The sequence below is a fragment of the Choloepus didactylus genome, chromosome 1, assembly GCF_015220235.1.
Source record: "Choloepus didactylus isolate mChoDid1 chromosome 1, mChoDid1.pri, whole genome shotgun sequence".
Classification (NCBI taxonomy): domain Eukaryota; kingdom Metazoa; phylum Chordata; class Mammalia; order Pilosa; family Megalonychidae; genus Choloepus; species Choloepus didactylus.
This window is the reverse complement of record NC_051307.1, coordinates 221,463,862-221,490,560: the sequence shown is the minus strand read 5'-3', so window position 1 is coordinate 221,490,560 and position 26,699 is coordinate 221,463,862. Positions and strand designations below refer to the sequence as shown.

Below are 26,699 nucleotides of genomic sequence, written 5' to 3'. Positions count from 1 at the left end.
CTTTAATTCCAATAAAACAGCAGATTTTGAATGCTTTTGTATCTGGCCTTAGTTTTTCTTTTGATTTACTCCACCTATTGCTGTTTGAGGGTGAAAATCAAAAAAAGTAAAAAAAAAGGGTAAAGTAGAATAATACTTTTAAAAAATGTATGTTTAAATAAAGAGAGGCCAGCACTTATCTGAAAATGGGAGGAAAGGCTTTCTTGTAACGTGAAAGGTTTTAGGTGGTAGAAAGGGACAGGATCATCTGGGACGAAATTTCATGAGGAGGTTGAAAGGGCCAGGATTCAGTGGACAATTAAGCAGGGAATTATCGTTTCTGAGATTGGCAAAAAGATGCCAAGGCAGTTATCTGTTGAAAGGAAGATTCTAGGTTTCTGGGTGTGTGCTGCAGAGGTTGGTTTCACCTCCTGAGCAAGAGGCTACTAACTATATTAGCTATTTCTTTGGCATTTGTTAAGCAGCAGCTTCTCCCATACAGTCACTTGTTCTAGGCACAGTGCCAAACATTCCAAGATATGCTTAATAAGCCCATTTATTTCCTCCATGTCACCCTGCATGCACATCTATATTTCTCTTTATTTGCAGTCACCTTTTCTAGATCCTAATCTGTACCACAGCAAGAACTTTGTCCGTCTTGTTCACTACTGTGTTGCCAGCAGCCAGCAAAGTGCTTGTATACATGTTAGGTGCTCAACTAACATTTGTCATATAAATGAATAAATGAAACTGCACAACTAGGATGTCTACTTTAAAGAAATTCCTGGGGAGTCAGTGATAGATGGCTATAAGTGGCAGAAGAATGAATCTAGAGTGCGGTGCAATCTGCTGACCACGTGGTTTTTGAAAGCTCAGGAAGTCAATGTAATTGAAAGTTCTGGAGAAGGCAATAATACTATATGCACATTATAAGCCAGACACTTTTCCCCTTTATATTATGAGAAAATTGAGTTATTTATAGTCTTTAATGGCTTAATCATGCTTTCTCAGTGCCTAAAACACTCTAGGTTTTAACTGAGTTACCTATAGAATGAAGATGAACATTCGAATAGTCAGGGGTCATTAAGTTGCTATATTGTCATTATATTTTTAACTTAATTTATCAAGGGAAGTAGAATTACATTAAAAGAAAAGAAAAATGTTAATTCATTTTTTCTTTTTTCATTACCAACTACGTACTAGTCTTCAAACCTTTATTCACTCAGTAAACTTAGAATGAGCCTGACTGTGTGTTTCTCACTCTGCCAGTCTCTGGAAAAACAGGAAGAATGACAAATAGTCATTGGTCTCAAAGTGCTCACAGATCAGTGGCAGTCACCAGGGTGGCAGCACCCATGAAGATAGTGACTCAGGTAGAGGAGCTCACGACGGCATGTGAAGGAGAGAGAGAGATGTTGGTCTCAGTTGTAGAAGTGTTGGAATTTGATCTCCTGGGGACAAATGTGTTTGTATGGTAGAAAGAAGGATATGTGGCACCGGAGCTCAGGGAAAGAGTTGGGCTATAGTTGTAGATTTGCTCTGCTTCACAATGGACCCTTAATCTATAGAGATCGATGAAATATCCCAGAGAGCCAGTAGGCAGTGAGCAGAGGTACCTGGGGATAGAAAACATATTGAAACAATCATCATTCTCTGGCCCTTTAATAAAGAAATGGTATGTAGCGGTCCATTAGATTCAATGTGACTTTGAAAGTTACTTAATTTTCATCTAAAATGTGGTTTAGGCATTTAGAGGTACCTCACTCATGGATGAACAACACATAAAATTATTATCTTGTAAAATTATTATCTTTCCTGTGACTCATGCCTGTTGCCTCTAAAATGTGATTTATTGATATTAGACTTAGCCAACAATAAATATTACCTTGAATAAAAACTACCAACTATTTGTTCTTGACTAAAATCCATTTCAGCAAGAATTTATTGAAAAAGCTGAAGCTGTGGGAAAGCTCAATATAACTAAAATTTCAAAGTTTCTCAACTGTATCTTAATTATCATTTATACTATTAATTTCTGAAAACATAGGCTCCATGAGTTGTTAACAAGTGCCTCTAGGATTTAGGATGACGAAGAGATCTGATGGGCCAAGTCAATATAAGACCACTAAAACCCAGGGAAATGGTTTGTGCCTCTGGCTAGCTTTGAGAACCATATGTGATTGTTTATAATGTTATTTTCTAGGACACAAGCAACGTATTTACTTTTTTTTTAGCTGGTTGAAATAGTTTTGAAGGTACATGTAAACGTGTCAGGATTTCATTTATATGACTCCAAGGATATTGCTTTGGGGAATTTTAATTTTTTTAAAATTGATTAACAAACCACCTTAAAGCAACTAATTTGTAGGAAAAGGGAAAAAACAAATTTTCTGTAAAGGATAATGATGAACTGAGGAAGTAAGTGGCAGTAGCAGAAACTGGCTGTGACTGCAAGTTAACCAGCAGAATGTTTTCTTTGACATGTGCTTATTTAATTAGTTTATTTATTTTAATTTAAACATATTTAAAAAGCAGGAGAGCTATCTTCCACTTGGCCACAGGATCCGCCATTCCCTTTTACAACCTGGTCACATTCTGTCTGCACAGCCCCTTACAGTCTTTCAAATTCATAGTCCCTGGGATAAGGTACCTCCGGTCTCCAAGCCAGACTGGCTGTCCCTCGTAGATCTTATAATACAGATGTAATCATTCCTCAGCCCTGTTCAAAAAATATTTAATGTCTACCCTTGCCCAACAAAAAATCATAATAGTGAACAACCTAAAAATTGTGTATTAATGTAAAAATACGGTGCCATTAATGTGCATGAAAGTCTGGCTTTGTGCTAAGCTAAGTTGATTTGAACTTAAGTTCTGAAGTGGCTGGGGTAAGATCTTTTATATATATGCGCATGCCTTAAAGATAGTTTTATTGTATAATATTTCCCCTATTATTAAATTAGTCATCAGTTCAACCAAAATGTATTGTGTTGGTTCCGGGCAGATGCTGTGTGAGTGTAGTGGGTGCCAGGCTGTCCAGGGTAGACACTGAGCTTTGCCCAGGCCGTTTCCATTGCAAGCTCATACTGATGAGCTGGAAAAACCCCCAAATGCAAAGCATATTCAACAGTGAGTTATTTGTCTCCATTACCCTTTGACCCAAATAAATTCCATTCGGATTTTTAAAAAGCTGTCAATATTAAATAAAGGAAACCATAATAGAGTCCTTTGAAAAAAATAATGGAAGATTTTTTTTTAAAGACTCTCAAAATGGAACCAGCCTGACACAAAGCCAAATGTCATAAAAGAAAAGACTGATTATTTTTATCAAATATCCTTGTGGCAAAAGTACCAAGACATGGTCCAAGGATAAAAGTTAAAGGGGAAACATTTGCAATTTATTTGAGATAAAGAGCTAATTTCCTTCATGTAAAAATGCCTCCTACAAATCAATAAGAAAAGACCAAAAATCACAATATAAAATGGGTGAAGGTCACAGAAAAGGAAATACAAATGGCTCTTAAGCTGATAAATAATGTTCAAACTCACTCATAATAAGAGAAATTCAAGTTAAAACTATACATATCTTTTTTTCACCTAACACATTGGCAAAAATCCAGAAGGCAAATGGTTGTGAGTAGAGAAATAATCTCTATGATACTGGTTTGTGGGAGTGAAAATTAGGGACAGCTTCTACCAAGAACACTTTAATAGCATCTGTCAACATTTAAAATGCCTACACCCAGTTTTGCTTCGCTCTAGTGAATTTATCCTGTAGATGCTTAATCACATGTATGGTATACATAAGGTATATGTAGGGCAGCGTTGAAATAATATGAAACCTTTGGAGGCTAATCACATGGTCACTATTTAAGTGGCAAGTTAAATAAGTTATAGTACTACCATATAATAAGATATTATGCAGCCATTTGAAATAATTTGTAGGAAGAAATGAAGAATATGGATACTGACAGATGCGCAGAACATTTCTTAGATGAAATACAAACTGGCAATGAAGCTGCTGCAGAAAGGAAGGTGGGTAGTTGTATTGCTGAGGAATACAGTCAAGGTTCAGAGGGAGACCTGGTGTACCTTGGCAATTTTCTACCATGTGTATTTATTATCTAGCCAGGAAGGAAATTTCATATTAAAAAATATTCAGTCTTACTCATTATGTATGTATGTTTATTTCTATCCATTGGGTTTCATATTTGTATTTGGGGAAATTCATAAATATACATAAAATACATTAAGATAACATGAACTAAATCTACATGAGTTCTTCAGTCAAATCTGGAACAAAGAAACTACTCTCAGTTCTTGCCACAGTGGGGATTTATTTTAGGGAATTGATTACCCAGGTGCTGCAAGAGCTTAGAAGTCTTAACAGTGGACAGAGAGGCAGCCTAGAGCTAAACAACCATAGAAAATAGTTAACATCCCTAGGTTCATGAAACAAAGTGAAGTGGAGGTGTTACTTGACCTTAGGATGCAGAAGGTAGCCCTGATGGGCCTCTCTGATGGCTGCTGAAGCCAGAGAAGGAGATGCTTCCCAAGGCAGAAAACGACGGACAGAAATACCTCTTCTTTTCCTTTCCTCCCAAATACACTCTCCCAATGCTGCTTCCCATTGGCCGGAAGCCAGCTGACCCAGGAGCCTTGGAAACTCAAGCCTCAAGAGTAGGCTCCCTTGGTATACATAGTAGAGTTGGGGAAGAGCTAGAAGTGAATCTGATAGCAAATAATGCAGGTCTGGAACAGTGAGCAAAATGTGGCAAAGGGTAAACCAGGGCCAGGAAATAAAATGGAGCCAAGAATGGTACTGGTCCCCAACATTCAGCCATGACTGCACAGTCTTGCTATGTTGCATCACAGGCTCTGTTCCGTGTAGATGTGAGCTTTCCAGAATGGGTCATGCCTCATTCATGTCATGCTTAGCCCCAGCTCACATGATGCCAGCCTGCTGTGACATGGGTGCTTAATCAACATGAATTGAAAAGAAAGAAAGAATGAGTGAGTGAATTTCAAGCGGAATGGGAAAAATGAAGTCAGGGACACATCATCAAGGAAATCTTGGATATTCTTGTCCTTTGTGATTTATGCCTTTGAGACAAGCTGTTTCCAGTTGGAACTCTGCTGTTCAGTAACTCTGCTTTGAGAACTTTCATCTTCCTGTCTTTCAACAATTTCCATTAGACACTCAGTAATTGTTGTTTCACAGATTATGGGTCTGGATTGATGAATATAATAACCATTTTATTCCAGCATAATAAGGAAAACCTAGTCATTACAGACTCTCCAAATCATGTTTACCTTTTACTTAAATGGAGCTTGTTTGTGTTAATGATTGTAGCTCATATTGCAGCATGGCTCGGCTAATAGGGACATGATAATTTACAAAAAAATTAATGGTCTTTCTAGTCTGTACTGAAAATATTTTGTTTTCTTGACAATGGCCACTTCTGGTGACGGGAGGAAAGTTGAGCAATTCCTTCTAATGATTAGCAGTGGAAATTAAAATAATTATGCTTTTCTGTTTTTCCCTTCAGAAAACCTAACTAAATAAAAATGTAACTTGCTATTTTTAAAGACTTCATTAATACAATGAATAAATTTTCTTTTACTGCTTTGGTATAATTCCATTTTACTTGATCACTTTTAGGCTGCGGATCAAATTAAGAAGCTGTATAATCTCTTTCTGAAAATTGATGCTACTCAGGTGGAAGTGAATCCCTTTGGTGAAACTCCAGAAGGACAAGGTAAAAAAATAGAGAAAAAAAAGATTATAATTATTTATGTACGCTATAAATTAAGTTGCACAAAAAGACTGTAGCAACAGCTTTGCATTAATTTCTATTTGTAATTTAATTTCTGCCATAGTTTCAAATATTCCCATGATGCAGTTGAATATTTCAGTACTTGGGCTTGTTTGTAGTCAACTGCCAAGCCTTGGAGGAAGTTGTTTCTTGTTTTACTTAGAAATATCCACCCACTTCCCTTCATTTATTCAGGCCCAACACTGCTACTAATGTGATAAAGATTAGGGTGGGAATGGGAGCCTTTGGGCTTCAGTGTAATGAATGCACCTGCTTTTATGGAACTGAACTTTCCAAAGCTTTTTAGTTTGCCCAAATCTATAAGTCATCTCACCTCGTGTCCACGCTGGTGTTACATCATCATGGTGAAGCCCCTGGTGCTCCAGAGTCGAATTCTTCACCTTACTCTGTCAGCAGCATCTGCTGAAAGTGGAGGAAGGAGACATTTGTGGGTCATATATTTTAAAACTAGTATTTGCAAGCAACAAGTTTATTTCAAATTTAAAAAAAAATTTTTTTAAAGGAAATTCAGCCATGGAGTGAGATAAAAATCAGACTATAATACTGTTTTCATTCAGTCACAGGCTGTATGACCTCATGGCAGTGAGCAGGGGAACTTTTCCTAGAAGGCCTTTGCAAAACCTCATAACATCTGAATTTTTCCTTATAATTATTAAGATAAAGGAAAACTATTGAGCTTTTCTTGAAGGAAGCATCTTTGTATGTAGTTCATTGAAGCATAAGTCTTATGTGATATTTTTAAGAGCAAAATTATCTTGAACTATTAATTTGTTCATTGTACCATAAAAGTTCAGCTATTGAATTATAATCACAATTAAATGAGTATGTTGGTTTATAACTCTAATGAGCAGTAGTCAAATTAAGTCCAATTAGGAAATAGTGATTAATGACCAAATGTACAAATTGATCTTCATCATTGTCACAATCCTTAAAGCAATCCTTCATTTAGAAGCTATAAAAGTAGTCATTTCTACCTTAGCAATATTGATCATCTTAATATTTAAATTATTTCCATTTATATAAGTAATAGCAGAACATATGACCTTTCACATTAGAACTTTGATTTAATAATTACTCTTTTAATTAGAAGTTTAAGGAGCTCAGCATTACATCACACATTTTTACTTTACACCTATTCATCACACAGACTCTTTGTAAAAGGATTTCTTCAGTTTTCCATTTCGCATTGACCAGTGTTTTTTCTTTTAAAGTCCAAGTTATTGGTCATGTATTTTTATAACAGATGATGCATGGTTTCATGGCAAGCAGTGGCCTTTATAACATCTGTACTTCTAGGCCACCCTTGGGCAATTTTTGACATGGATAAAGAACTGCAGTCCAAGAACTGTTTTTTCAATATGCTAATAATCTGATTCAAAGAATATAATTTGGCTCTACTGACTGTTATGCAGATTAGGGACTGTTAGTTAGGACTGTATTGGTTGCTCACCTACATCAGCTTGCTCTTTGTTTAAAAATGGGGGAAGGTGCATTTATTTGACTCCTTTGACAGGGAAGTAGATTGACGTCAGGTATGAAGGGAATCAAGAATTCTCTGGTCTTCCTTCACTAAGCCCTGCTTGCACTTCTTCCTTAGCCAGGGTTTCTGGAGCTGGCAGACAACATGGCCCCCAGATCCCATCGCTCTCCTCCAGCAACCATAGTAATCCTTTCAAATGATTGGCCCTGCTTTGGTCACATGCCCACCCCTCAACCAATCACTGAGTGAGAAACATATGGCAGAGGAGGGAGGCAGTGTCACAACAGAAAAAGCAACGCTGAATCAAAACGTCTACCATAATAGCATAGTCTTTTACTTTATTGAAATGAAAATTATCTGTTACTGAAATGAACTTTATTGTATTTTCTTTGCATGTCAACTGCAATGCCACAATTAATTCATTAAACCGATGACCAAATAAGAAACAATGTCTTCTTTAATTATCATTAATTAATTGATTAATGCATTTGTTTATTCATTCATTTATTTTGCAATCTGTGGTGAGCTCTTGATTCACATTTCATTTCTTCCCTCCCCCTGCACAAGGACTCCTTTCTCTGGTGTCTCTAAGGCCCCTGGCTCTCAGTTGGGGAGGGGAAGGATTATTTTGCCTGCCAGGAGACATTTGACATGTTTGGAGGCATGTTTGGTAGTTGTAATTGGGAGTGGTACTGGCATCTAGTGAGTAGAGGCAGGAATACTGCTAAACATCCTACAGTGAACAGGATAGCTCCCACAACACAGAAAAATCTCGCCCGACGTGTCAGTAGTTCCAAGATTAAGAGTTCCTGCTGTCAGTCAGTTGGAGCCCAGATTCACTCTCTGGACTAAAGGAATGAGACCTGATTTAAAACAGTGACTATCTGGCCAAGGTTGCTTGAGAATTAAGGCAGGTTGCTCCAAAGTTAACTGACACATCAGATTCTTTTCTTTCTTCATATTGATTTCCCTAAATAACCACCCTGTTGCTTCGTGTTTGCAAGTGCCCATGTTGGTGGTGGGTGTTTCTCTGTTTCTCTCTTCATACGCATGACTCTATTTTCAAGAATATTTTCAGTTCTCTTCCCTCCCCTCCCCACCTCGTATCTATTTTCTCTTCACAGCAATTAAAGTTCTAAAAAGTATAAAACTCTTGGAACGGCAACATTTAATGGAAAGTGGAACTAATTTGAAAGTATCAGCATTTTAAGGCCATCTTGGCAAGGCACATTTCAATAGCACATTATGGTTATTCATCACAAATCAAACACAGTGCATTGCTTGAAGACAGATTATTTTTTAAACTAATTATGGTAGTCTTATTTCCTGCTGTTTTTATGTTTCTTTTATGTGTGAGTCTCCCCTCTGAAATGCATTTTTCTTTTGTTTAATTCTGTGGTACGTTCTTCTGTTAAAACTCTAGGGTCAGAAGCCTCTAACTGCCAGTCATGTTCTCCATCAAGGTTGTTGAATTAGCAGCTCTCAGAATTTCACATCACTAAACAAAACAACAAAAATACCCTATGAATATAAGTACCTCAGCATTTAAAAAAAAGTATTTGTTCAGAAAGAAAATTCATTTGTATAATCTATCAAGCATGTAACAATGTGCTTTTGATGGTGAAAGTTGTTTTATAAATATTAATAGGTATGTTTTTTTCACCCACTTTGGGCACAGATTGGCCTTTATTCAAAACGAATTTTCTATAGAATGGAGGTTTCATTAATGTGACATTGAAAATCTCAATGTCTGAAGCAAGCTCAGCCCCTCCCAAAATACATTTCACCATAGTTGTTTATCATATTATTAAGTGAGAAAGCTAAGGCTTGAGTGAGCAAGTTTACTTTACTGCCTTGCTGTTAATATAGACAGCAATCCATTTTAACCCACCAGTTCTAGAAGTATATTTGAGAGACTTGGGGTCTTATGAGGGGGAAATAAGCATATAAGAGTCGGTCAATATTCAGGGCTTAATCCAGTCCTTTTGTGTAAGTTGCAGGTTTTGTTTATTTTGTTTGTTGTGTTTTTTTGTTTTCAGGCTCGTAGAATGTTCTTATTCTAAGTTTCTCCTTCACTGTAGCGACTGTGCTACCTGTGGCTGTTACATCAGTTGATTAAAGCAGGATACAAATGAGTGAGAATTGTGATTTAGCAGGGATTGGCAAATTTTTTCTGTAAAAGGGCAGTAAGTAAATAATTTAGGGTTTGTGAGCCATACAGTCTCTACTGCAACTACCCAGCCTAGCTGTTTTCTTGGAAAAGCAGTCTTAGGCAAGGCATACATGTAAATGAATGAGCATGGCTGCATTCCAGTAAAATTTTATTTACAAAAACAGGCGGTAGGCTGGCCTGAGAGCCACAGTTTACTAATCCCTGACTTACTTTCTCATTTGGGGCTCTCTGGTTTGTATTGATTTGTAACCACCTGGCCCTATCCAAAGGCAGAGTTATCCCTTTGTGACTTGAGGGTCACCAAAGACATCTCCCTTCATCCTGCTCCTTTAGGGAAAAAAAATCTTCACTGTTAATTATGATCCCTAGAACGCCAACCATGAAAATCCTTCCTTTGAGAAAATCCTTTTGTATTTAGAAGATAGCTTTTTAGTGAAAACCTCGGGTTACTTGTACATATTGAAAGTCTAATAGACATTTGATTTGCTGTAGACAAAGACCTGGGGTTGTATGAGAATGGAAAACAGGACACGTAATATCTCGTGATAGGAAGCAAAGGAGAATTCTGTAGCCTGGGCCCCAGTGATTGGAAGCTGTAAGTATAAGAAAGCACTGGGCATATGGGAGGACGGCAACAGTGAGTGCTGACTATCTGTTAGGCTAAGGGCTTTACAAAGTCTCCCCTGCCACCATTACCAAGTAGTAGAAAACAATCCAATCCAAGTTTTATAGACACTCTGGCTCAAGAGAGGTTTGTGCTCAGAGTCACCAGGCTAGTAAATGGCAGGAGTTGTAATCCATACGCACGTGCTTTTGATGCCAGAGTTATACAAAAAGAGGTCAAGTTGAAGGAAAAGCATTTAGGCTGATGGGGCACTGTGGACTAAGGCAGTAAGGCAGGAAAGCACTTGTTGGGCTGCTTTGGCAGATAGTTAAGCAGGTATAACCAGTATGTGTGTGAGAGACTCCATATACCTCCTTAATGGGTTTTATATCCACACCCGCCCCTCACTCAACCCCCAAAAATGATTTAGGCCTCGAGGATGGCAGTTTGGTTTTGGGTCACTTTTCACATCTTTCGGTCCCCTTGCTTACCTCATGTTTATGTAATGTTTTTAACTTCCCAAAGTGCATGGACATACGTTGACCTAGTTATATCCCTTAGATTTCTCTACAGGGAGGGAACAATTGGCAAAGGGCCACTGTGAATAAGCAGCCCTTTTATTCCACATTCACTGCCTTCTAGCCCTGGGTTAGCTATAAAGTTCTCTCAAGGTGCTCCACAAACAGCGAACTCATTTTCTGTACTTGGCACATACATCATAGCTGTGGGTAAGGGTCTTTTGAAAATCTCGCTTTGCAGGCCTTTAGCTTCGACTGTTTTCTGAACTTCGCATACATATCCATTAATTATGCTCTCTCTCTCAAGTAGCTTGTAACTGTAGTCTTTATAAGGGGCAAAGATTAGCTTGAAACTATTTTGATTTACTGGTTTATTGATCTCAACCAAGAATTCTTTTATTTGAAACTCTTCTTGTGGGAAGTCAATTTGATATCCTTTGCCCATTCATTTTAAATGTGTCAGTTATGAGTAGTCTTGCCAGTGAGTAATGGAGGAGCTAAAGTTACTAATAAATTCATTAAAATATATTTATAAACTAGTGGGAAGCCAAGGATGAAGTTGCTTTCCTATTGATTATTATGCTGGTCATTAACTGTTGAGAAAAATGCTATGGTAGTGAGCAGAGACCATTGGCCAGTTGCTTTGGTAATTTTAGGATTCTATGATTAAGATTTCAGTATTCTGTAAAGTAATTACTCATTTATTCCATGTATTCACAGTATGTGGTCACAGTGGTTGGGCATTTTGTGGCAAGAGAAAGGACTCAGGCACACATTAACTTCTATATAAGATTGTCTCTTGTCAGTCATTGCTACTTTAAGTGATCTGTGGTTTGGACTTTTATTTATGCCAAGTATCCTTAGATATTAATATGCCAGCTCTGCACAGATTTGAATCAAGATGTGTTTTAGCTTTCTGGCTGCTAAAACAAATACCAAACAATGCTTTAGCTTAACCATAGGAATTTATTATCCCACAGTTTCAGAGGTTAGAAGACTTCCTTCCTTCCCTGGTTGAAGGTCTTCTGGCTGGCCGGTAATATTTGGGATTCCTTGGCTTTTCTGTCACATGGCAAGGCATTATGGCAGCGTCTTTTGCTTTCTCTTCCTGGTTCCATTGACTTCCAATTTTTGGTTGCTCAGCGTGCTTTCTCTCTGCTTGTAAAGGACTCCAGTAATCCAAATTAAAGCATAGCCTGATTGACTTGGGCCACATCTTAACTGTACCATCAAGCAGAAGTAACATCTTGAAGAGATCTCATTTACAATGGATTCACACGCACAGGAATGGATTAAGAGTAAGAACATGTTTTTCTGAGGCACATAACTCCAAGCCATCACAAGGTGCTTAAGTATTGTGGTGGGGAAACTCATGGAAAAATCCTCTACATAGGACTAGGAACCCCAGGATCCTGTAATGCAAAATATATTCTTTTCATTAAGAAGCAGATGTGACTTAAGTCTTTGACCATTGCCTATGAGGGAGCTAAGCCAAAGCTGATTTTTCCTTTTCCAGAGTTGGTGCATGGCAGCAATACTAGAGGAGAATGGGTAACATTTGTAAGTTCTTGGCCAGAGAGTCCTGCCTATCAACATCCAAATAAAGTAAAAGAATGTTACTATTGAATATCATCACAGACAACCAATTTCTACCCTGAGGGAGATAACAAAAGGGGTCAGAACCCAGACACTCAGACCTACTCCTCTGCCCCACTACCTCTGCCTGGTTTTACATATAGACGATGTCCCGTCAAGAAAGCACTCTGTGGCCCATCCCTCTCACCAAGTGGGTTTCAGGGGTTCCAGGGTTGTTGGTCCTTAAAATAGTTGGAGAATTGTACCATCAAGCAGAAGGCAGACACAGCAGTGCTGATAATGCATGGGATCCTGACCAGTCTTTGTGTCATGGTGTTTTATGTTTTGGATGAAGCATCATAAGATGGTGCTGAAAATCAAGGGAATGGTTCTAGTTTTAGCAACTCCCAAGTGATTATATCAGCAGACAAGGGCTAGTTAGTCCCATTTTCCAAATAAGAAAACTGAAGCCCAGATGGTAAAGTTTATTTTATCAAAGGTACACAGTTAGTTAAGAATCAAATAGATAACTTTTGACTTTGGCCCAGTCTTCTTTCCACTAAATCTTTTGGAAAAATTAGTGAGGATAGTGATTAAATAAATGTTTCATTTTGCAATCTCAGAAGAAGTACAAAGGAAGACAACAGGATTAAGCATTATTTTCTGGACTCTCTTTGCATTAGAGAAAGGTGATGATCAGCAGTTAAATATTAAAAACGGTGAAATGAAAATGGCAAATCAAAGCTGTGTGAGCAGTGCCAGTCCATAGCTTTTAATGGGTGATGGTAACTTTTGTTTTTATTTTATTAAACCAAGACCAACAGATGTAAATTACTCTCTACTAGAATATAAGTTCCTTGAGAACAGTGGTCATGCCATATTTGTCTTCATAGCCCTAAGTTTAAAGGTAAAGAAAGCCCAAGCTGCTTCTGCCTCTAGCATGAATAAAAATGACAATATCTTCCTTTTTTTTTCTCCTGTGCTTGCCAGCCTGGAGAATTTAATTTATAGATCCTCAAGAGATATTTAGGTGTGTTCCTTTTTTCTTTATTTAGTTGTCTGTTTTGATGCCAAGATAAACTTTGATGATAACGCAGAATTCCGACAAAAGGACATATTTGCCATGGATGACAAATCAGAGAATGAGCCCATTGAAAATGAAGCTGCCAGATATGATCTAAAATACATAGGATTGGATGGGAACATTGCTTGCTTTGGTAAGAATGCTTTTTGGATTTTTACAGAATTGTGGAACTCCTGATTTCCGAAATGTTATTTCCTAATAGCAAGTAAACTCTTGAGGTTTTTGTATACAAAAAGTCTTAGGAAAAAATCTGAAGTTTCCTCTCAAACTTTACTTTGGCCAATGGTCATTGATTTAAAATAAAATAGTGTTTCTTAATCCTGGTATTGTTGACATTTGGATGAGATAATTCTTTGTTGTAAGTCCTGTCTTGGTATTGTAGGATGTTCAGCATCATGCTTGTAGAAGCCAGTAGCCCACGCTCTCTCCCCCCACCAAGTTGTGACAACCATAAATGTCTCCAGATGTAATCACCCTGGTTGGAAACTGCTGGTCTAAAACATTTGTTAAACTTTGCATGGTAAAAATCAGAATCTTTGGTACTCAAGTCAACGTTAATATTTTAGGAACTATTCTGCAATTTGAATTTAAAATAAAATTGCTTTCTCAGAAAAAGTAGAAAAGAACATATTCTTTAATCATTATACTGAAGGTTCAGATTCTGTGATAAGCAAATGATAAAATGTTTAATCCATTATGCCAGATTGTTAATAAACCAATTTATTTCATCATTCCCATCTAAATTTGTGAAAATGGCTTATTCAGCTGAGATAAGAATGCTTTCTATAGAGGCAATATAATTTCTATTATTGTCCATAGCTTATAGTGCTGAGATTTTTACTCTTCTGACTTAATTGCTAGAGGCTGTGCTTCTGGTAGAGCCAATTCAATGCATTGGAAACTGAGGTCTTTATCTTAATGGAATTAAAATTTAAAAGATTTGTAGTTCATTAAACCAATGGTATCATTATATTCAGAACTAAAGAGACTGCTTCCAATAGTTTGCTGTTCAGTACAATACAAAATGACATCCAGTTACAAGTGATACTGATTATTGGAGCAGTAACTATAATGTAGCAGATCACTCTCTTCCTTCTAATCCTGATAAATTAATGCACCCTCAATGTTTGTAAGCATTAGAAAGGGGGCAGATATAATGGTGTGTTTAGAACAAACAAAATACAGACTCTGTAGTCTCTGTAGGAATGTGCATGACTTGACCAAGTACAAGCCTAGAAAGCTATGATACATTTTAAATTGTTTTAAGATTCTTTAGAAACCTTTTTTTTTTTTTTAGTTGCCCCGGACTTAATTATAGTCTCAGTATTTAGGATTGTCTGGAGAATTCAACATCAGAAAAAAATGAAAGATACTTTACTTTGAGAGTTTCTGCTGTGATCAAGAGGTTTCTTTGCTTTCTAACCTTAGGAAAGTAATTTTATATAATTAAGCTAAGAAGCTAAAGAAGTACAATTGATCAATAAAACTTAACTCTGGGAAACAAAAATTTTTATGTCAAAAATCTTTACCTGTTTTCTTAAGAAAAGTTCCTAAGATGTTGGCACACTTTAGTTCTGGTTTTAACGATCAGGGTGCTAGTGAACATTTTTATATTACTGTGAAAGAGGAACAAGGAGTCAGATACTTTTTTTTGGCACTGTCGTGTTTTCTAAGTTTAGGCAGATAATGTTATATAAATATGTGTGTTTGCACCAAGTGTAAAAATGTGTGGAACTCTGTTAAAAAGACCTCCAAGTTCAGACCAAAGGGATGCCACATTCAAAGAAGCATATGCCCAGTAAGCAAAAAATGAAAGGAATTCCATTGTTTACTTGAGTGCCTTAAAGAATATTAAAAAGATTGTAATTCAGGGGTCCTAGCAAATTCACATAGCCTTTCTTTCTCTTTTTCAATTCAGTTACACTCTATACTTTCCAAACCCTGAAACTCCCTCCTCTCTACTAGCTCAAATTGATTACTTACTTCAACTCTTTCCTTCTTTTTGTGTCCCAGACAGATGTAACTTCTCAATAGATCCTTGTTCTCATATTCAAGTCTTTGGGGTTCATTGTTTGTTTGCTTATTTCCTGGTTCTTTATCCTAAAAGTCTGTGAACTTATCTGGTTGAACAGAATTCCAGACAGGGCAGGAAAAAGCCAAACAATGAAAGGGTTCTCTTTTCGTGATATGGGATAGGGAAAAAGTTTACGCACCCTTTTTTGTTACAAAATTTATCGCATCTTGCTGTTTGCATTTCCGCAGTGAATGGTGCTGGGCTCGCCATGGCTACCTGTGACATCATTTCCCTTAATGGTGGGAAACCAGCCAACTTCTTGGATCTCGGTGGTGGTGTAAAGGAAGCTCAAGTATATCAGGCATTCAAATTGCTCACAGCTGATCCTAAGGTAACCACTCTGTTTGTAGGGAAATTGCATAATGTTCTCTTCACTCACCATCAAGAGTTGTCTTGTTCCTGCTGTGGAGGATTAATAAGCTAACACAGGTCCTTTGCAGCCCCACATGCAAATCTTGACGTATATTACATTGGGATCCAAGATGATTTAACTCATCTTGGGTGAAAGGTAATAAACTCTCCCCAGGATCTTACAAATTTTGACAGAAGTAAATAAAAGGGTACAGTGCTCCAAACATTGAAACATTGACGGGCATAAAACATTATGTGAGTGACTTACACTGAAGTGATTTGTCCTACATTTCCATGACTTAGGTAGCACTCAGCCTCAAGCCTCCTCCAACAGGCATGCTGAGGTATTATGAATTTGGAGTGGAAAGAAAATAGAGATTAATTTGTCAGTGGGAAATGAGGACCCTCCGTCCTTCTGTCTACTTTTTAATTTTTATCTCTATTATAGTTTGTGACATATTCACCAAGTAGTATATAACTGTACCAGGTCTCATAGTTTTCACTGTTGGTTCATATGCATCATTTCTTGACTAGAATGTAGGTTTCTTGAATGTTATATTCCAAACTGCTAACACACCCATGCTAGGTGTATAGTAGGCATTCAATAAATACTTAGTCAGTTAGCTTAGTAAACCAGTTAAATGCCTGTGATTTATTTCAACTATAGGTACTCCATAGTCTATGATAACAAGGTTTAGCAGTTGCTTATTACCTGGAAAAGATCAAAATGTTTTAAATGTATGATATGCATGGTTCTCATGTAATTTTCCTAACAGTCCTGTGAGATAGATATGCAGATAATAAATTAAGCTTTGAGAATCTTTAACTTGATATTGAATATATTTTATCTAATATATTCTTTTGGATTCTGACATATCTGAAGACATGGGAAATCGAAACCATCACTAAGGAAACCACAAATGAAAACAATACCAGATAGTATTTTATTTGAAGAAATGTGGTCTGAACTTAATATGGAAGCTTTCCATTAATAAGTATACTGACAATAACCTCTTTTGTTTGATAGGCATAAAATTTCATTCTATATTACTAGTATGTTTGTTTTCATTATGATTTAGTTGATCACCTTAAGTCTTTGCTAACTCTTTTCTAAGACGGACTATTCAGGAATAGCAAAGTCATTGAAGTCCAGAGTCACTCAGCCATGAAGAAAGTTTTACAGTTGATTATTCTGACATAAGCACCTTTCTCTCTTTAGTTAGGCAGGAGGAACATTATCAATAGTTCCTCATCATTTATTAATTCACTTATTCCTTTTTTCCTACGCTTTCCTAAGGGAAGAATCATTTTTCTCCCAGAGATTTCCAAACCAATTGAAATCTGTAAATACCATGTACATAACCCACAGGCTTTTAAATGCTTTAACCACAAAGTACCCAGAGGACTGCTCACTGTAATAAAATACTGAACTTTTAGCATTTACTGGAATTCAGTGCTAAGAATAATGGAGAACTATAGAGAGATGAAGTTTACCAGGAAAATCATTGGGTTTTCTTTAAAATATCTTTTCTTAGTGATTGGTCCCAAATTTTAATTTTGTCAAAGTATATCAGAGCAACTTTTTTTTTTTTAGACATTGCCTTCAAAAATTTTAACTTTACCCTATGGAATTTTTTCAAATGCTTGGAGTATTTAAACTTTTTTTTTTAAAGATTGGCTCTCTTCTTGAGTACATAGAGGTTTGTGGGAGTTACTTTATTTTTCTCAAGCTATATTAAGAAAATGAATGCATAACTCATCTCACAGTATATTTTCCAAACTTGAAATTTCAGGGATGGTTAAAAAGATAGAAATGTAATATGTATTTTCAAACCTGGCATGTTTCATGGATTTCAGAGAACAGAAGCTGAAAAACAGAATAGATAAGTTGATTTGATTTTGCAAGGAAACTGCTTGCAGTTCTGGCAATAATTATTTCTGGTAGAACCCATCTAGCTGCCCAGAAGTCGAGGTTCCCAAGAGCCCAAACTAATTATTTCAAAGGTATTGATTTTCTTGTTAGACACAAGGATTAGTCAGTTGAATACACTGAAACTCAGAATTTAAAAAGGCCTGTTGTTAAACTTTAATCAACTGCTACTAACAACTACTTGTTTGTCATATGTACAATATAATTCTATTGATGAAGTAATAAACACAGAATTATTCAAGTGAAATATTATGGATTAACATATATTTCTACTTACAATGTCAGCTGTAAAGCTGCAACTTAATTTATATTTATTTTGCTTGATATTTGCCCAAATACTGATTTTCATTTGGACCTAACATGAGTGTCTTTATAACTAATGTGTTATTTGTTTATAATATTTATAAAATGATGTTCCTCTGCCAAATTGTTTGAGTCTTTTTGATGGCTCACTTACTAAGCTGGATGCACATGAAGTATATTGTTAAATATTTTATAATTCTCTAATTTTCTAGCTGGGCTTAGTACAAGAGAAAGGTAATAGTTTGTTCTGCTTTTGATGGAATAGATTTGATCTTATCCTCATCATTTTTACTTAAAATGTTTACTTTGTGATAATTCATCAAGCTATACTTAAAGGTTTCCAATTCCAAACTCTGGTATTCTTAAAATCATAGGGACAAAGAAGTTATATAAAATAGGGAGTAGGAGTAGGGCTTTGTAGTAATCCATTAAGAATTTGAGCACATTTAAAGGAAAAACATTATATACAGTATTATCCTTAGGATTTTGTTTTCCTGAATTATGGTTTGGCTCTTAGAATTCCAAAGGTGTAGAAAATGAGTACATGTGGAATATGTAAAATTTCTTGTGTAAATGAATAAAAGGAAAGATGGCATAAATCATAACAATAACCCCAATTCTGATGGCCAAAGTTTAAAAAAAAAAAACAAAACTATTCCTCCCTCGAGCCCTGATTGTGAAAAGTAATAACAAATAATTTGCATTGGTGAAGTCACCTTGCTTGATTTGACTGTACTGCAATGTTTAGATTCAACTTATAGTCACTTTTCCTAGCCTTTAAATATCCAGGAAGAAATGTGCTGCATAAGTACCAAATACAAATTTAGGAATAGAGGAGCTTGCCCTTGAGGCAAGACTGCCTGGGCTCAAATCCCAACTTTAGCACTTTGCATGTGGATCTTGAGCATGTTAATTTCTATGTGCCTCGGTTTCCTCATTTGAAAAATGGAAATAATTCCTCATAGTGTTACTTTACTACATGAATTGAGACACACATACACACATTTCCCATTTAAAAGGTCATCAATATTATATTTTAAAATTTAGGAAACTTTTGTTAATGTATAACCTACATACAGGAATGTATACAAATCGTAAGTATATAGCTTGATGCATTATCACAAAGTAAACATACTCATGTAACCTCCAGCCAGATTAAAAAATAGAACATGATCAGCATCCCAGAAACACCATTAGTCTACTCCCACTCTTTCCCCTCTCCTAAATAACCAGCGTCCTAACTTATAATATCGTAATACTGTATTTTATGACTCCATCAGAGTTTATTTATTCATTGTTTTCATTGACATTTCTGTTATCCTCTTTTTCACTATTATGAACATTCTAATGCATGTCTTTTGGAGCATGTAACTGTGGAATATATACCTAGGACTAGAATTTCTAGGTCCTAGGTCATGCATATACTCAGCATCGACTTATACTGCCAAGCAGTTCTCCAGGTGCACCAATTTACATTCTTACCAGCAGTGTATAAAGAGTTCAGTTCCTTCACACCTTCACCAACATTTGGTACTGTCAGTCTTTTCAATTTGAGTCATTCTGGTTTATATTTAGTGGTATCTCATTGTGGTTTAATGTGCCTTGCCCTCATGACTAACGCAGTTGAACACCTTTTCTTATGTTTCTTAGCCATTTGGCTATACTCTTTAAACCTGTCACCTCATCTGTAAGGTAGATAAGAAAATAATACTCTAAAGCATTGTTTTGAGTATCAAATGAGATAATATATGTGGAACTACTTGACAACATTTTTAAAGCAAAATGAAAACTTTAGTTTTTGTTGTTTTTGAGAGTTCAGTCTGTTATCATTTCCAAAGCTTAGATTTAGAATTATTTTTGAGACAGTAGAAAATAAATGAGCAACTACAAAAATGAGAGGTATCTGAAGCAGGTTCATTGATACCAGTGTTCCTGCATGTGTTGTTTTGAAATTGATGAACTGTGTAAGTGATTCAGAAGTTTGCAGTGATTCTTTGTTCAGATAACCACAAAGACATAATTTAATAAAGTGAAAATTTCAGATTCAAATGAACCATCAAGTATCATTTGATATAAGTTCGAGAAGAGACCAACTCTTTTAGTTCTGTGGTATGTGCTTCAAAACCCTTAGAATTTTAGGCCAGAGAAGTGAAACTGCATGTCCTATTTTTAGCATAGCAGGTTTATACAAATGCCTTAAACTTTCATAAATATGTTTTGGGATTAGTGTGTGCTAAATGTCTCACATATTTTTAAAGTATTGTACATTTAGAGGGTATTTAAATGCAAAGCAGAATGTCTTCCTTTTTTCTTACAAACACTCATATCAGAGACATGGAGGAAAACCCAGTTCATTACATACCACATGTATTTGCGGAAATACCTTATCTACAAGGGAATATTTGCTTGCTGGGGTAATGGAACTCTTGTAGGGATTTATTTTCAAATATAATGCCTGATACTTCACACATTACAAGAATTATTTTTGAAATGACTGTCCCGCATTCCTATTCTTAGAGGCTTATTTGAAAACAAATTTTACTTTCATGTGGAGTTGAAAATTAAAAGTCCAGGCAGCCATTCTTTATGGTGATATTCTACCTGATAGTCTAGTTGGAGAGGAATAAAAATGATCTTATTCTTACAGATTTACAGTCTATCATTTGGCTTCCCCTTTCACTTAGAATAGCCACTGTGTAGTGTAACCACTATGCTTACCTGGAGAATGTTAAACTGTCTGCCTTCATTTTTCTGGGCTCATTTTTCTTCCTGCCCTCTCAGTGATTTTCCCACTGTCATGCATTGGTAAATGTTGATTTTGCATTTCTTTTTCTGATGAGCAGTTGATCAGAATTTCAAAGAAGATCTGGACTTCCATGCCCAACTCACAGTCATCCAATTTTATGTGCCAATACTTCTCAGTAATAGCTGGGTTTTGGTAATAGCAGTTGGTTCCATATCATGCGATCAGTGTGTCTGATAGCTACCACATTTTAAAAGCATCCATAATGGAACCCTCTTAATCTATTTTCATGCTCCTTGTTGACATACTCCCAAAATAAATAAAAAATAAAGGTTTCTACTCTCTGCTTCTCAAAATTCAGGTTTTTATATGCCTTATTTTTTTTTCATGGTAAGTAATTTGAAGAATTTAACAGACTTCAGAATGTCTTAGTAAATTTTGTCATTAGACCCAATGTACTTAGTAATTGATTTTGAATCCTCTACAGATAAACCTCTATAGACTGTTAAAGAGATATGGAACAGTAATCAAGTTATAATGTCATGTAGATTAGAAATAATATATAATTGGAAGAGTTAAATTGGTTTTTCCCCCTTAATGTTATTCCATTGAGAATGTAAGTGATTGAACTTAAAAATCAGAAGAGTGTGTTTTCCAGCAGATCGCCATCTGGGAACAATGTCAGTGGTCTCTGGATCACAAGAATAATCTTATGATAGTGTAGTGATCAAGGCATTTGAAAACCTTACTATTATTATCTTTAAGGCTTTATTTTATAATTGAAATAAAGCCTGGTAGTGGGATCACTAGATGTAGGGAACAAACACAGAAAAATTATTCAGATTATAGTTAAAAGTTTTTTGACTGTGCGGGTCTCTGCTTCTTCACGGTGGTAAGCTGTGTGGTGGGAGGAGCCCTGGGAGGTTCAGGAAACCGAGGAGACAGTGAATGCCTCCCCCTGCCTCCTCCCACCACCAGAGAATGAGGAATGAGTGTCTCCTTCCCAAATGAGTAACACGCCCACATGGGCTTGCCTAAGGAATCAGCTTGACTCATGGTCGTTAGCTACATCATTTTTGTCTTTGTTTTAGGATATTTTATAAAATAGCATCCCCTTTTCCCTAATGATTAAATTATTGAACCAGGAAAACATAAACTATAGAAAAGTACAAAAATAACTTGCATATATGTGTGTGTGTGTGTGTGTGTGTGTGTGTGTGTGTGTGTGTACCTTGCTTTAGTGAATTTAAAGTATTTTTGACCAAATTAGTATTGTGTTATTGACATTATTTTATATCCCATTATTCCTCATCTTTTATGTACCTTTTTGCTTCACTTTGTCTAATCTTCTGTATCATTTTCAGTAGCTAAATAATAATACAAGCTTGTGTGGATATATACGTATACTTAACTGGATATCTTTTGTTTAGTATTCTTGTTGTTTCCAAGTTAAAATAATGCTGCTGTTAACCAAATTGTACACATAATTTTACATAAAACTCAGATTATTCATATAAGATGAATCCCTAGAAATGCCGTGATTGGGTAAAAGTGTTTGCAGATTTTAAGGTTTTCACACTTATCGTCTAATTCTTTTAATACTAGTTGAGGAAATGTAGCGTGCTGTCATCAATTCTGTATCCTGCCTATCATTACTATCGTTCTTTAGCTATATGAAAGGTAGAATTTGATTTTTTCTTTTATTCAGCATTTCTTGATTGCTTTTCTTATGACCTGCTTATTCATATCTTTTGCCCAGCTTTCCATTGTTATGTCTCTTTTTCACAGTGACTCAGAAAATGTGTGTGTATGTGTGTGTGTATATGTGTGTGTTTGAGATTAAAGGAATGGTCTTTCAATATATCTTGTCATTTTTTTTCCATACTGTCTCCTGTCCTTGAATTGGTTTATGTAGAATTTCTTTATTCCATTATAGTAGAATATATACATCTTAAATATTATGTAGCATGTACTGAGATCACTTAATACATGGTTTTTTTTCTGACCTACTACTGTTTATTTAGTTTCTCATGAAATTTTTACAAAGACTTATAAAATTTGTTGCTTCATGAATCAGCACTATGGGTACAATTTCAAGTCGAAACTTGGTACTCTTCCTCTTCCCTCTTGCAAAAGACCATTATTTTTAAAGCAAGATGAATGTTATAATTTGTAGTGGTAAGGTCCTTTCATTATTAATGAGATCCTTAGCTCTTTTTAAGAAATAGTTTTAGAACTATTAAAGGAATTTCATTGTAACTCAATATACATTTTTCCACTGGTGTTTAGTCTAATATTTTAGATATTTATGGTTAGCTCTTTAGAAATTAAACAGTATGACACTCCCATTTTCTTTTTCAAGAAAGGACAGTTAGAAACATCTAGCCTGAATGTAAAATAAAAAGTATTTTCCTTTCATAATTCTTATTTATTTGTTTCCTGAAAGGAAGGATTTCGATTATGGGAACCTTCAGAATATAACAGCAATGGCTTTTTAGACATATTGCCTTTATACCTATGGATAAGTGAATGTAGCAGAAGGATGTTTTTGTTTAGTTTCTTACTTTTCAGTTATGGAAAATGATTTTCTTACTAATTTAGGTCCCTTCACATTATGTTTTCTGTAAGTTTTCTGATCATTTAAAACAGTGATCTTTTTTTCACACCATTATCATAATTTTGTTAGAATATCTTCCAGTGTTATCTATGCATATATTCTTTGCAGGATTATAATTAGAATGCCCTTCTTTTTGATGCCCCCCCATCCCCCCACTTCATCAATGTTATGTAATAAATATCTTTCCATGTTGTTCCCTGGTCTCTCTGACTGGCATTTTTATTAGCAGTATTAATAATGGGCAGTGCTTTAAATGCACCTTGTTAGAAGATTATATAAAGAAGTCCAGTATTTAAAAGCTCTTTCAAGTCTGGGAATTTTGTAAAATAGATTTGCTTAAGCTAGGGTACAGAATAGATTACAATTAAATGCAATAATAACAAGCATGAAAAATTAGTGGTATACAGGAACTTTGTAGAACAAGAGAAAAAAAATCAGCCTAATGCAGAGCCAAGTTGAATACCTCTTGAGCGTTTTATACATTTACTACTACTTTCATAAACTGCTAATTTGAGTTTAATTATCTCAGGATTAATGGTGAGTTGTTCATTAATATTTGATACAATCATTCTGAAATATCTGGATTCTGAAATAGCTAAGAATTCCAGAGATGGCCTAATACTCTTTCCTGATACCTTAATTCAATATTTTCGTGACATATTTAGTTCATGTGGTGAGAGGAATCAAGAATGAGATTTGTTGATAGGAAAATAAACTCACTTTTACTTTTCCACTTTTTCTTGCCAGGATTCTCAAATGAGTTATTTTACAGAAGCCTCTCATATCAATCGATTACTGTGCGCATTCTCTGCAACTTTTCCTTATACCAAAATCAGTCTTTATAAAGGAATAAGACACTCCAAGTGGAATTTCTAAAATGGGCATATTTTTAATCTCTATAATCCCCAATAGATGTCACCTTGATTATAATTTGTGCCTGTCTCCTTTTCTTTCCCATGTTAGATTTACAATTTACATTCTTCACTACTTAATCATCATCTCTCCTTTATTCATTCTTTTCCCTTTTTAAATCCTGCAAAATCTCCTAGAAATATTGTTCCTTTTTCCCCTCCTATCCCCTTCTGGTTGCTTTTTTCAGTAGACTTTCAAAATGTGTTCCATATTCTTTAAAAAATAAATTAAGGTACAGTTCTTCCTTGACAATTTTTTTTTTCCAGCCATGGTTTTGTTTTTGCTCCACTATTATTCCAACATGGTAGGTGCTCCATAAGTGTCTTTTCACCACAAATTCATATTGGTAGTCCACATTTCATTACTTCCAAGTAAATAGTCATATAGTTGAATGTTTTCAATTAGGAAAAAAAAAAAAAGAATAATAAATTAATGTGTTGTCCCTCTGAAGCAATTGAATTCCCAAGCTAGAAGCCAGGGCTGTGTGTCTGGCAAGACTGTAATGGAATGAGACATTCTGGTAGGGATGATAGCTTAGAACCTGACATGTCTACCGAGGTCACAGGAGCAGTGGAGGAAAGGACCTCTTTGTAGAGGGTGGGATGAGCTCCCTCTGCAGTGTGTGCACACAAACTTTGGTTACACAGGGAGTGGGGAGAGAATCTTACCTGAAGCAGCATGTTATTAGAAGACAGTGAAAGGGAGGTAATTCCTCAAAATTCAGCCAGTCAGCATTTAGAGAACTGTCTTTTAACAAGTAGCCAGTGCTACAGTTCCCTGGCTGTAGTGCAGGGAACAGGTGCCATTCAAGGTAAGGAGACAGGAACTCAGCCGTAGGAACAAGTCAGGGTGCTAGGCATGAGGATGAATCCCATAGTAAGAATGACCTGATGGGGAAAGGGTATCCCCAAACATTGGGGGGCAGCTCCTCAAAGTGTTCCAAATGAAGTCAAGAATGATTCACCAGACCTTAGAATGACTAAGGTATACACAAAGCTATTCAGAAACTCAGCCAAACAAAAATTCATATATGCTGGACTTTCTTCTAGGCAGTGAGGATAAAGCGGTCAGTGAAATAAAAGTCTTGGTTTACTGGAGTTTCTACAGGGGGAAGATAAACAATAAAACCAATGAATAAATAATGCATAATGTAAAACAAATATATAAAATATCAGGAGATGATCATTGTTAAATTTGAAAATAAAAAGGGAAAGGGGCCCGAGATGACAGGGGTTTGTTATTTTCAAAAGGTTTATCTGAGGAGACCTTTCTGATAAGTTTACCTCAGAGAAAGAAATGTTAAGTTGTTACATGAGTTGGAATTCAGATTTGTGGGCAGTGACATGGATACTGTCAATGGGGGAATCTGTCCAATGTTCTACCCCTAGCTGGAGCTTCCCTTCTTTCACTTTTGTATTCCTTTGCTTCACCAGTATTGTAAGCAATGCTGTTTGCCTTATTAAGGACCTTAAAAAAGTTTGTCCCTTAAATAGTTTACATTGCAACTTTATCGTAATTGGGTGGTAACTCTATTGCAATTAGAGGTTCCTTCTGAACATTCATGGATATTCTATCTGTATATCCAGGACCCTCTCCTGGGAATGTGCTGTTACCATTTTTGAGGTCTTCTGAAATGGAGCACTTGGAACACACTTATTAGTTGGTATTCCCAAGGGCCAGCTGGCACATATCTAAGTTAATTATTTTTCTTCCAGCTTATCTGTGGGTTCTTTCATTAATCGTTATCTGTAAGCATTCTGGACACATCCCTTTTTCTCAATTAGAACTCCTGTAGGGTATTTTTGAGCAAACATTTAGGTGTCTGCTCTAATGCTCAGAGGCCTTAGGTTCGTAAACAGCTAACAAAGAATCCATTTGCAGCTTTAACCCTTGACCTTCTAGATTTCACTTGCTCATTAATCCTTGCAGTACATTTCTCTGAGATGGAAACATAAGTGACTCAGAGTCTTCACTGTGTCTTTGTGATCCCAGATTGCTGGCTTTGGGGTAGCAGGTGTGAGGCGAAGTGCCTGAATCAGCCTGTATTTGGATGATGATTTCTGATCTTTTTTTGTGTGCCTGTGGCCCAGGACTAGTAGTTGAATTTCATCAGTGGAGCTTCTTCCCCATTTCGCTTAGCTATTTTAGTTAATCCAGATGTTGACAGTGGTGACTGAATTCCAAAGAACAGGTATTTGATATTTAAATTTACAAAGGAGAAAGAGACAAAAGTAAAAAAGCATGAAAAGTGGACTTCTACTGAAATAATAAGTTCTGTGATTCAACTTCTCTATACAGCTACAATCTTAAAAGCACTACCTATTCAAAGCTGTGCCAGTTTATCGACAATGTAAATATGCAGTAGTTAGGTAAGGTAACAGGACAGAATCTAAAGCCCCACATCCCAGTTTCCTCCTCCTTGTGGAAACGGCTTGGTATTCCTGCATTCAGCCAGCAGTCAACACTTATTTCTTGATCACCTACTGTGCGTCAAGTTCTGGGCTGATTGCGAGATGAGAAGC

The 26,699-nt window shown here is 36.1% G+C and overlaps 1 protein-coding gene across 3 annotated transcripts in view; it reads left to right on the top strand.

The window, feature by feature from the left end:
* SUCLG2 (succinate-CoA ligase GDP-forming subunit beta) overlaps positions 1–26,699 on the top strand; it is a 302,213-nt gene that overhangs the window by 181,033 nt on the left and 94,481 nt on the right. For all 3 annotated transcript variants that reach the window (XM_037800053.1, XM_037800047.1, XM_037800036.1), the window contains exons 7-9: positions 5,639–5,735; positions 13,219–13,380; positions 15,510–15,652. In XM_037800053.1, coding sequence (XP_037655981.1) covers positions 5,639–5,735; positions 13,219–13,380; positions 15,510–15,652 — 402 coding nt within the window. The remainder of the gene's footprint in view (positions 1–5,638; positions 5,736–13,218; positions 13,381–15,509; positions 15,653–26,699) is intronic.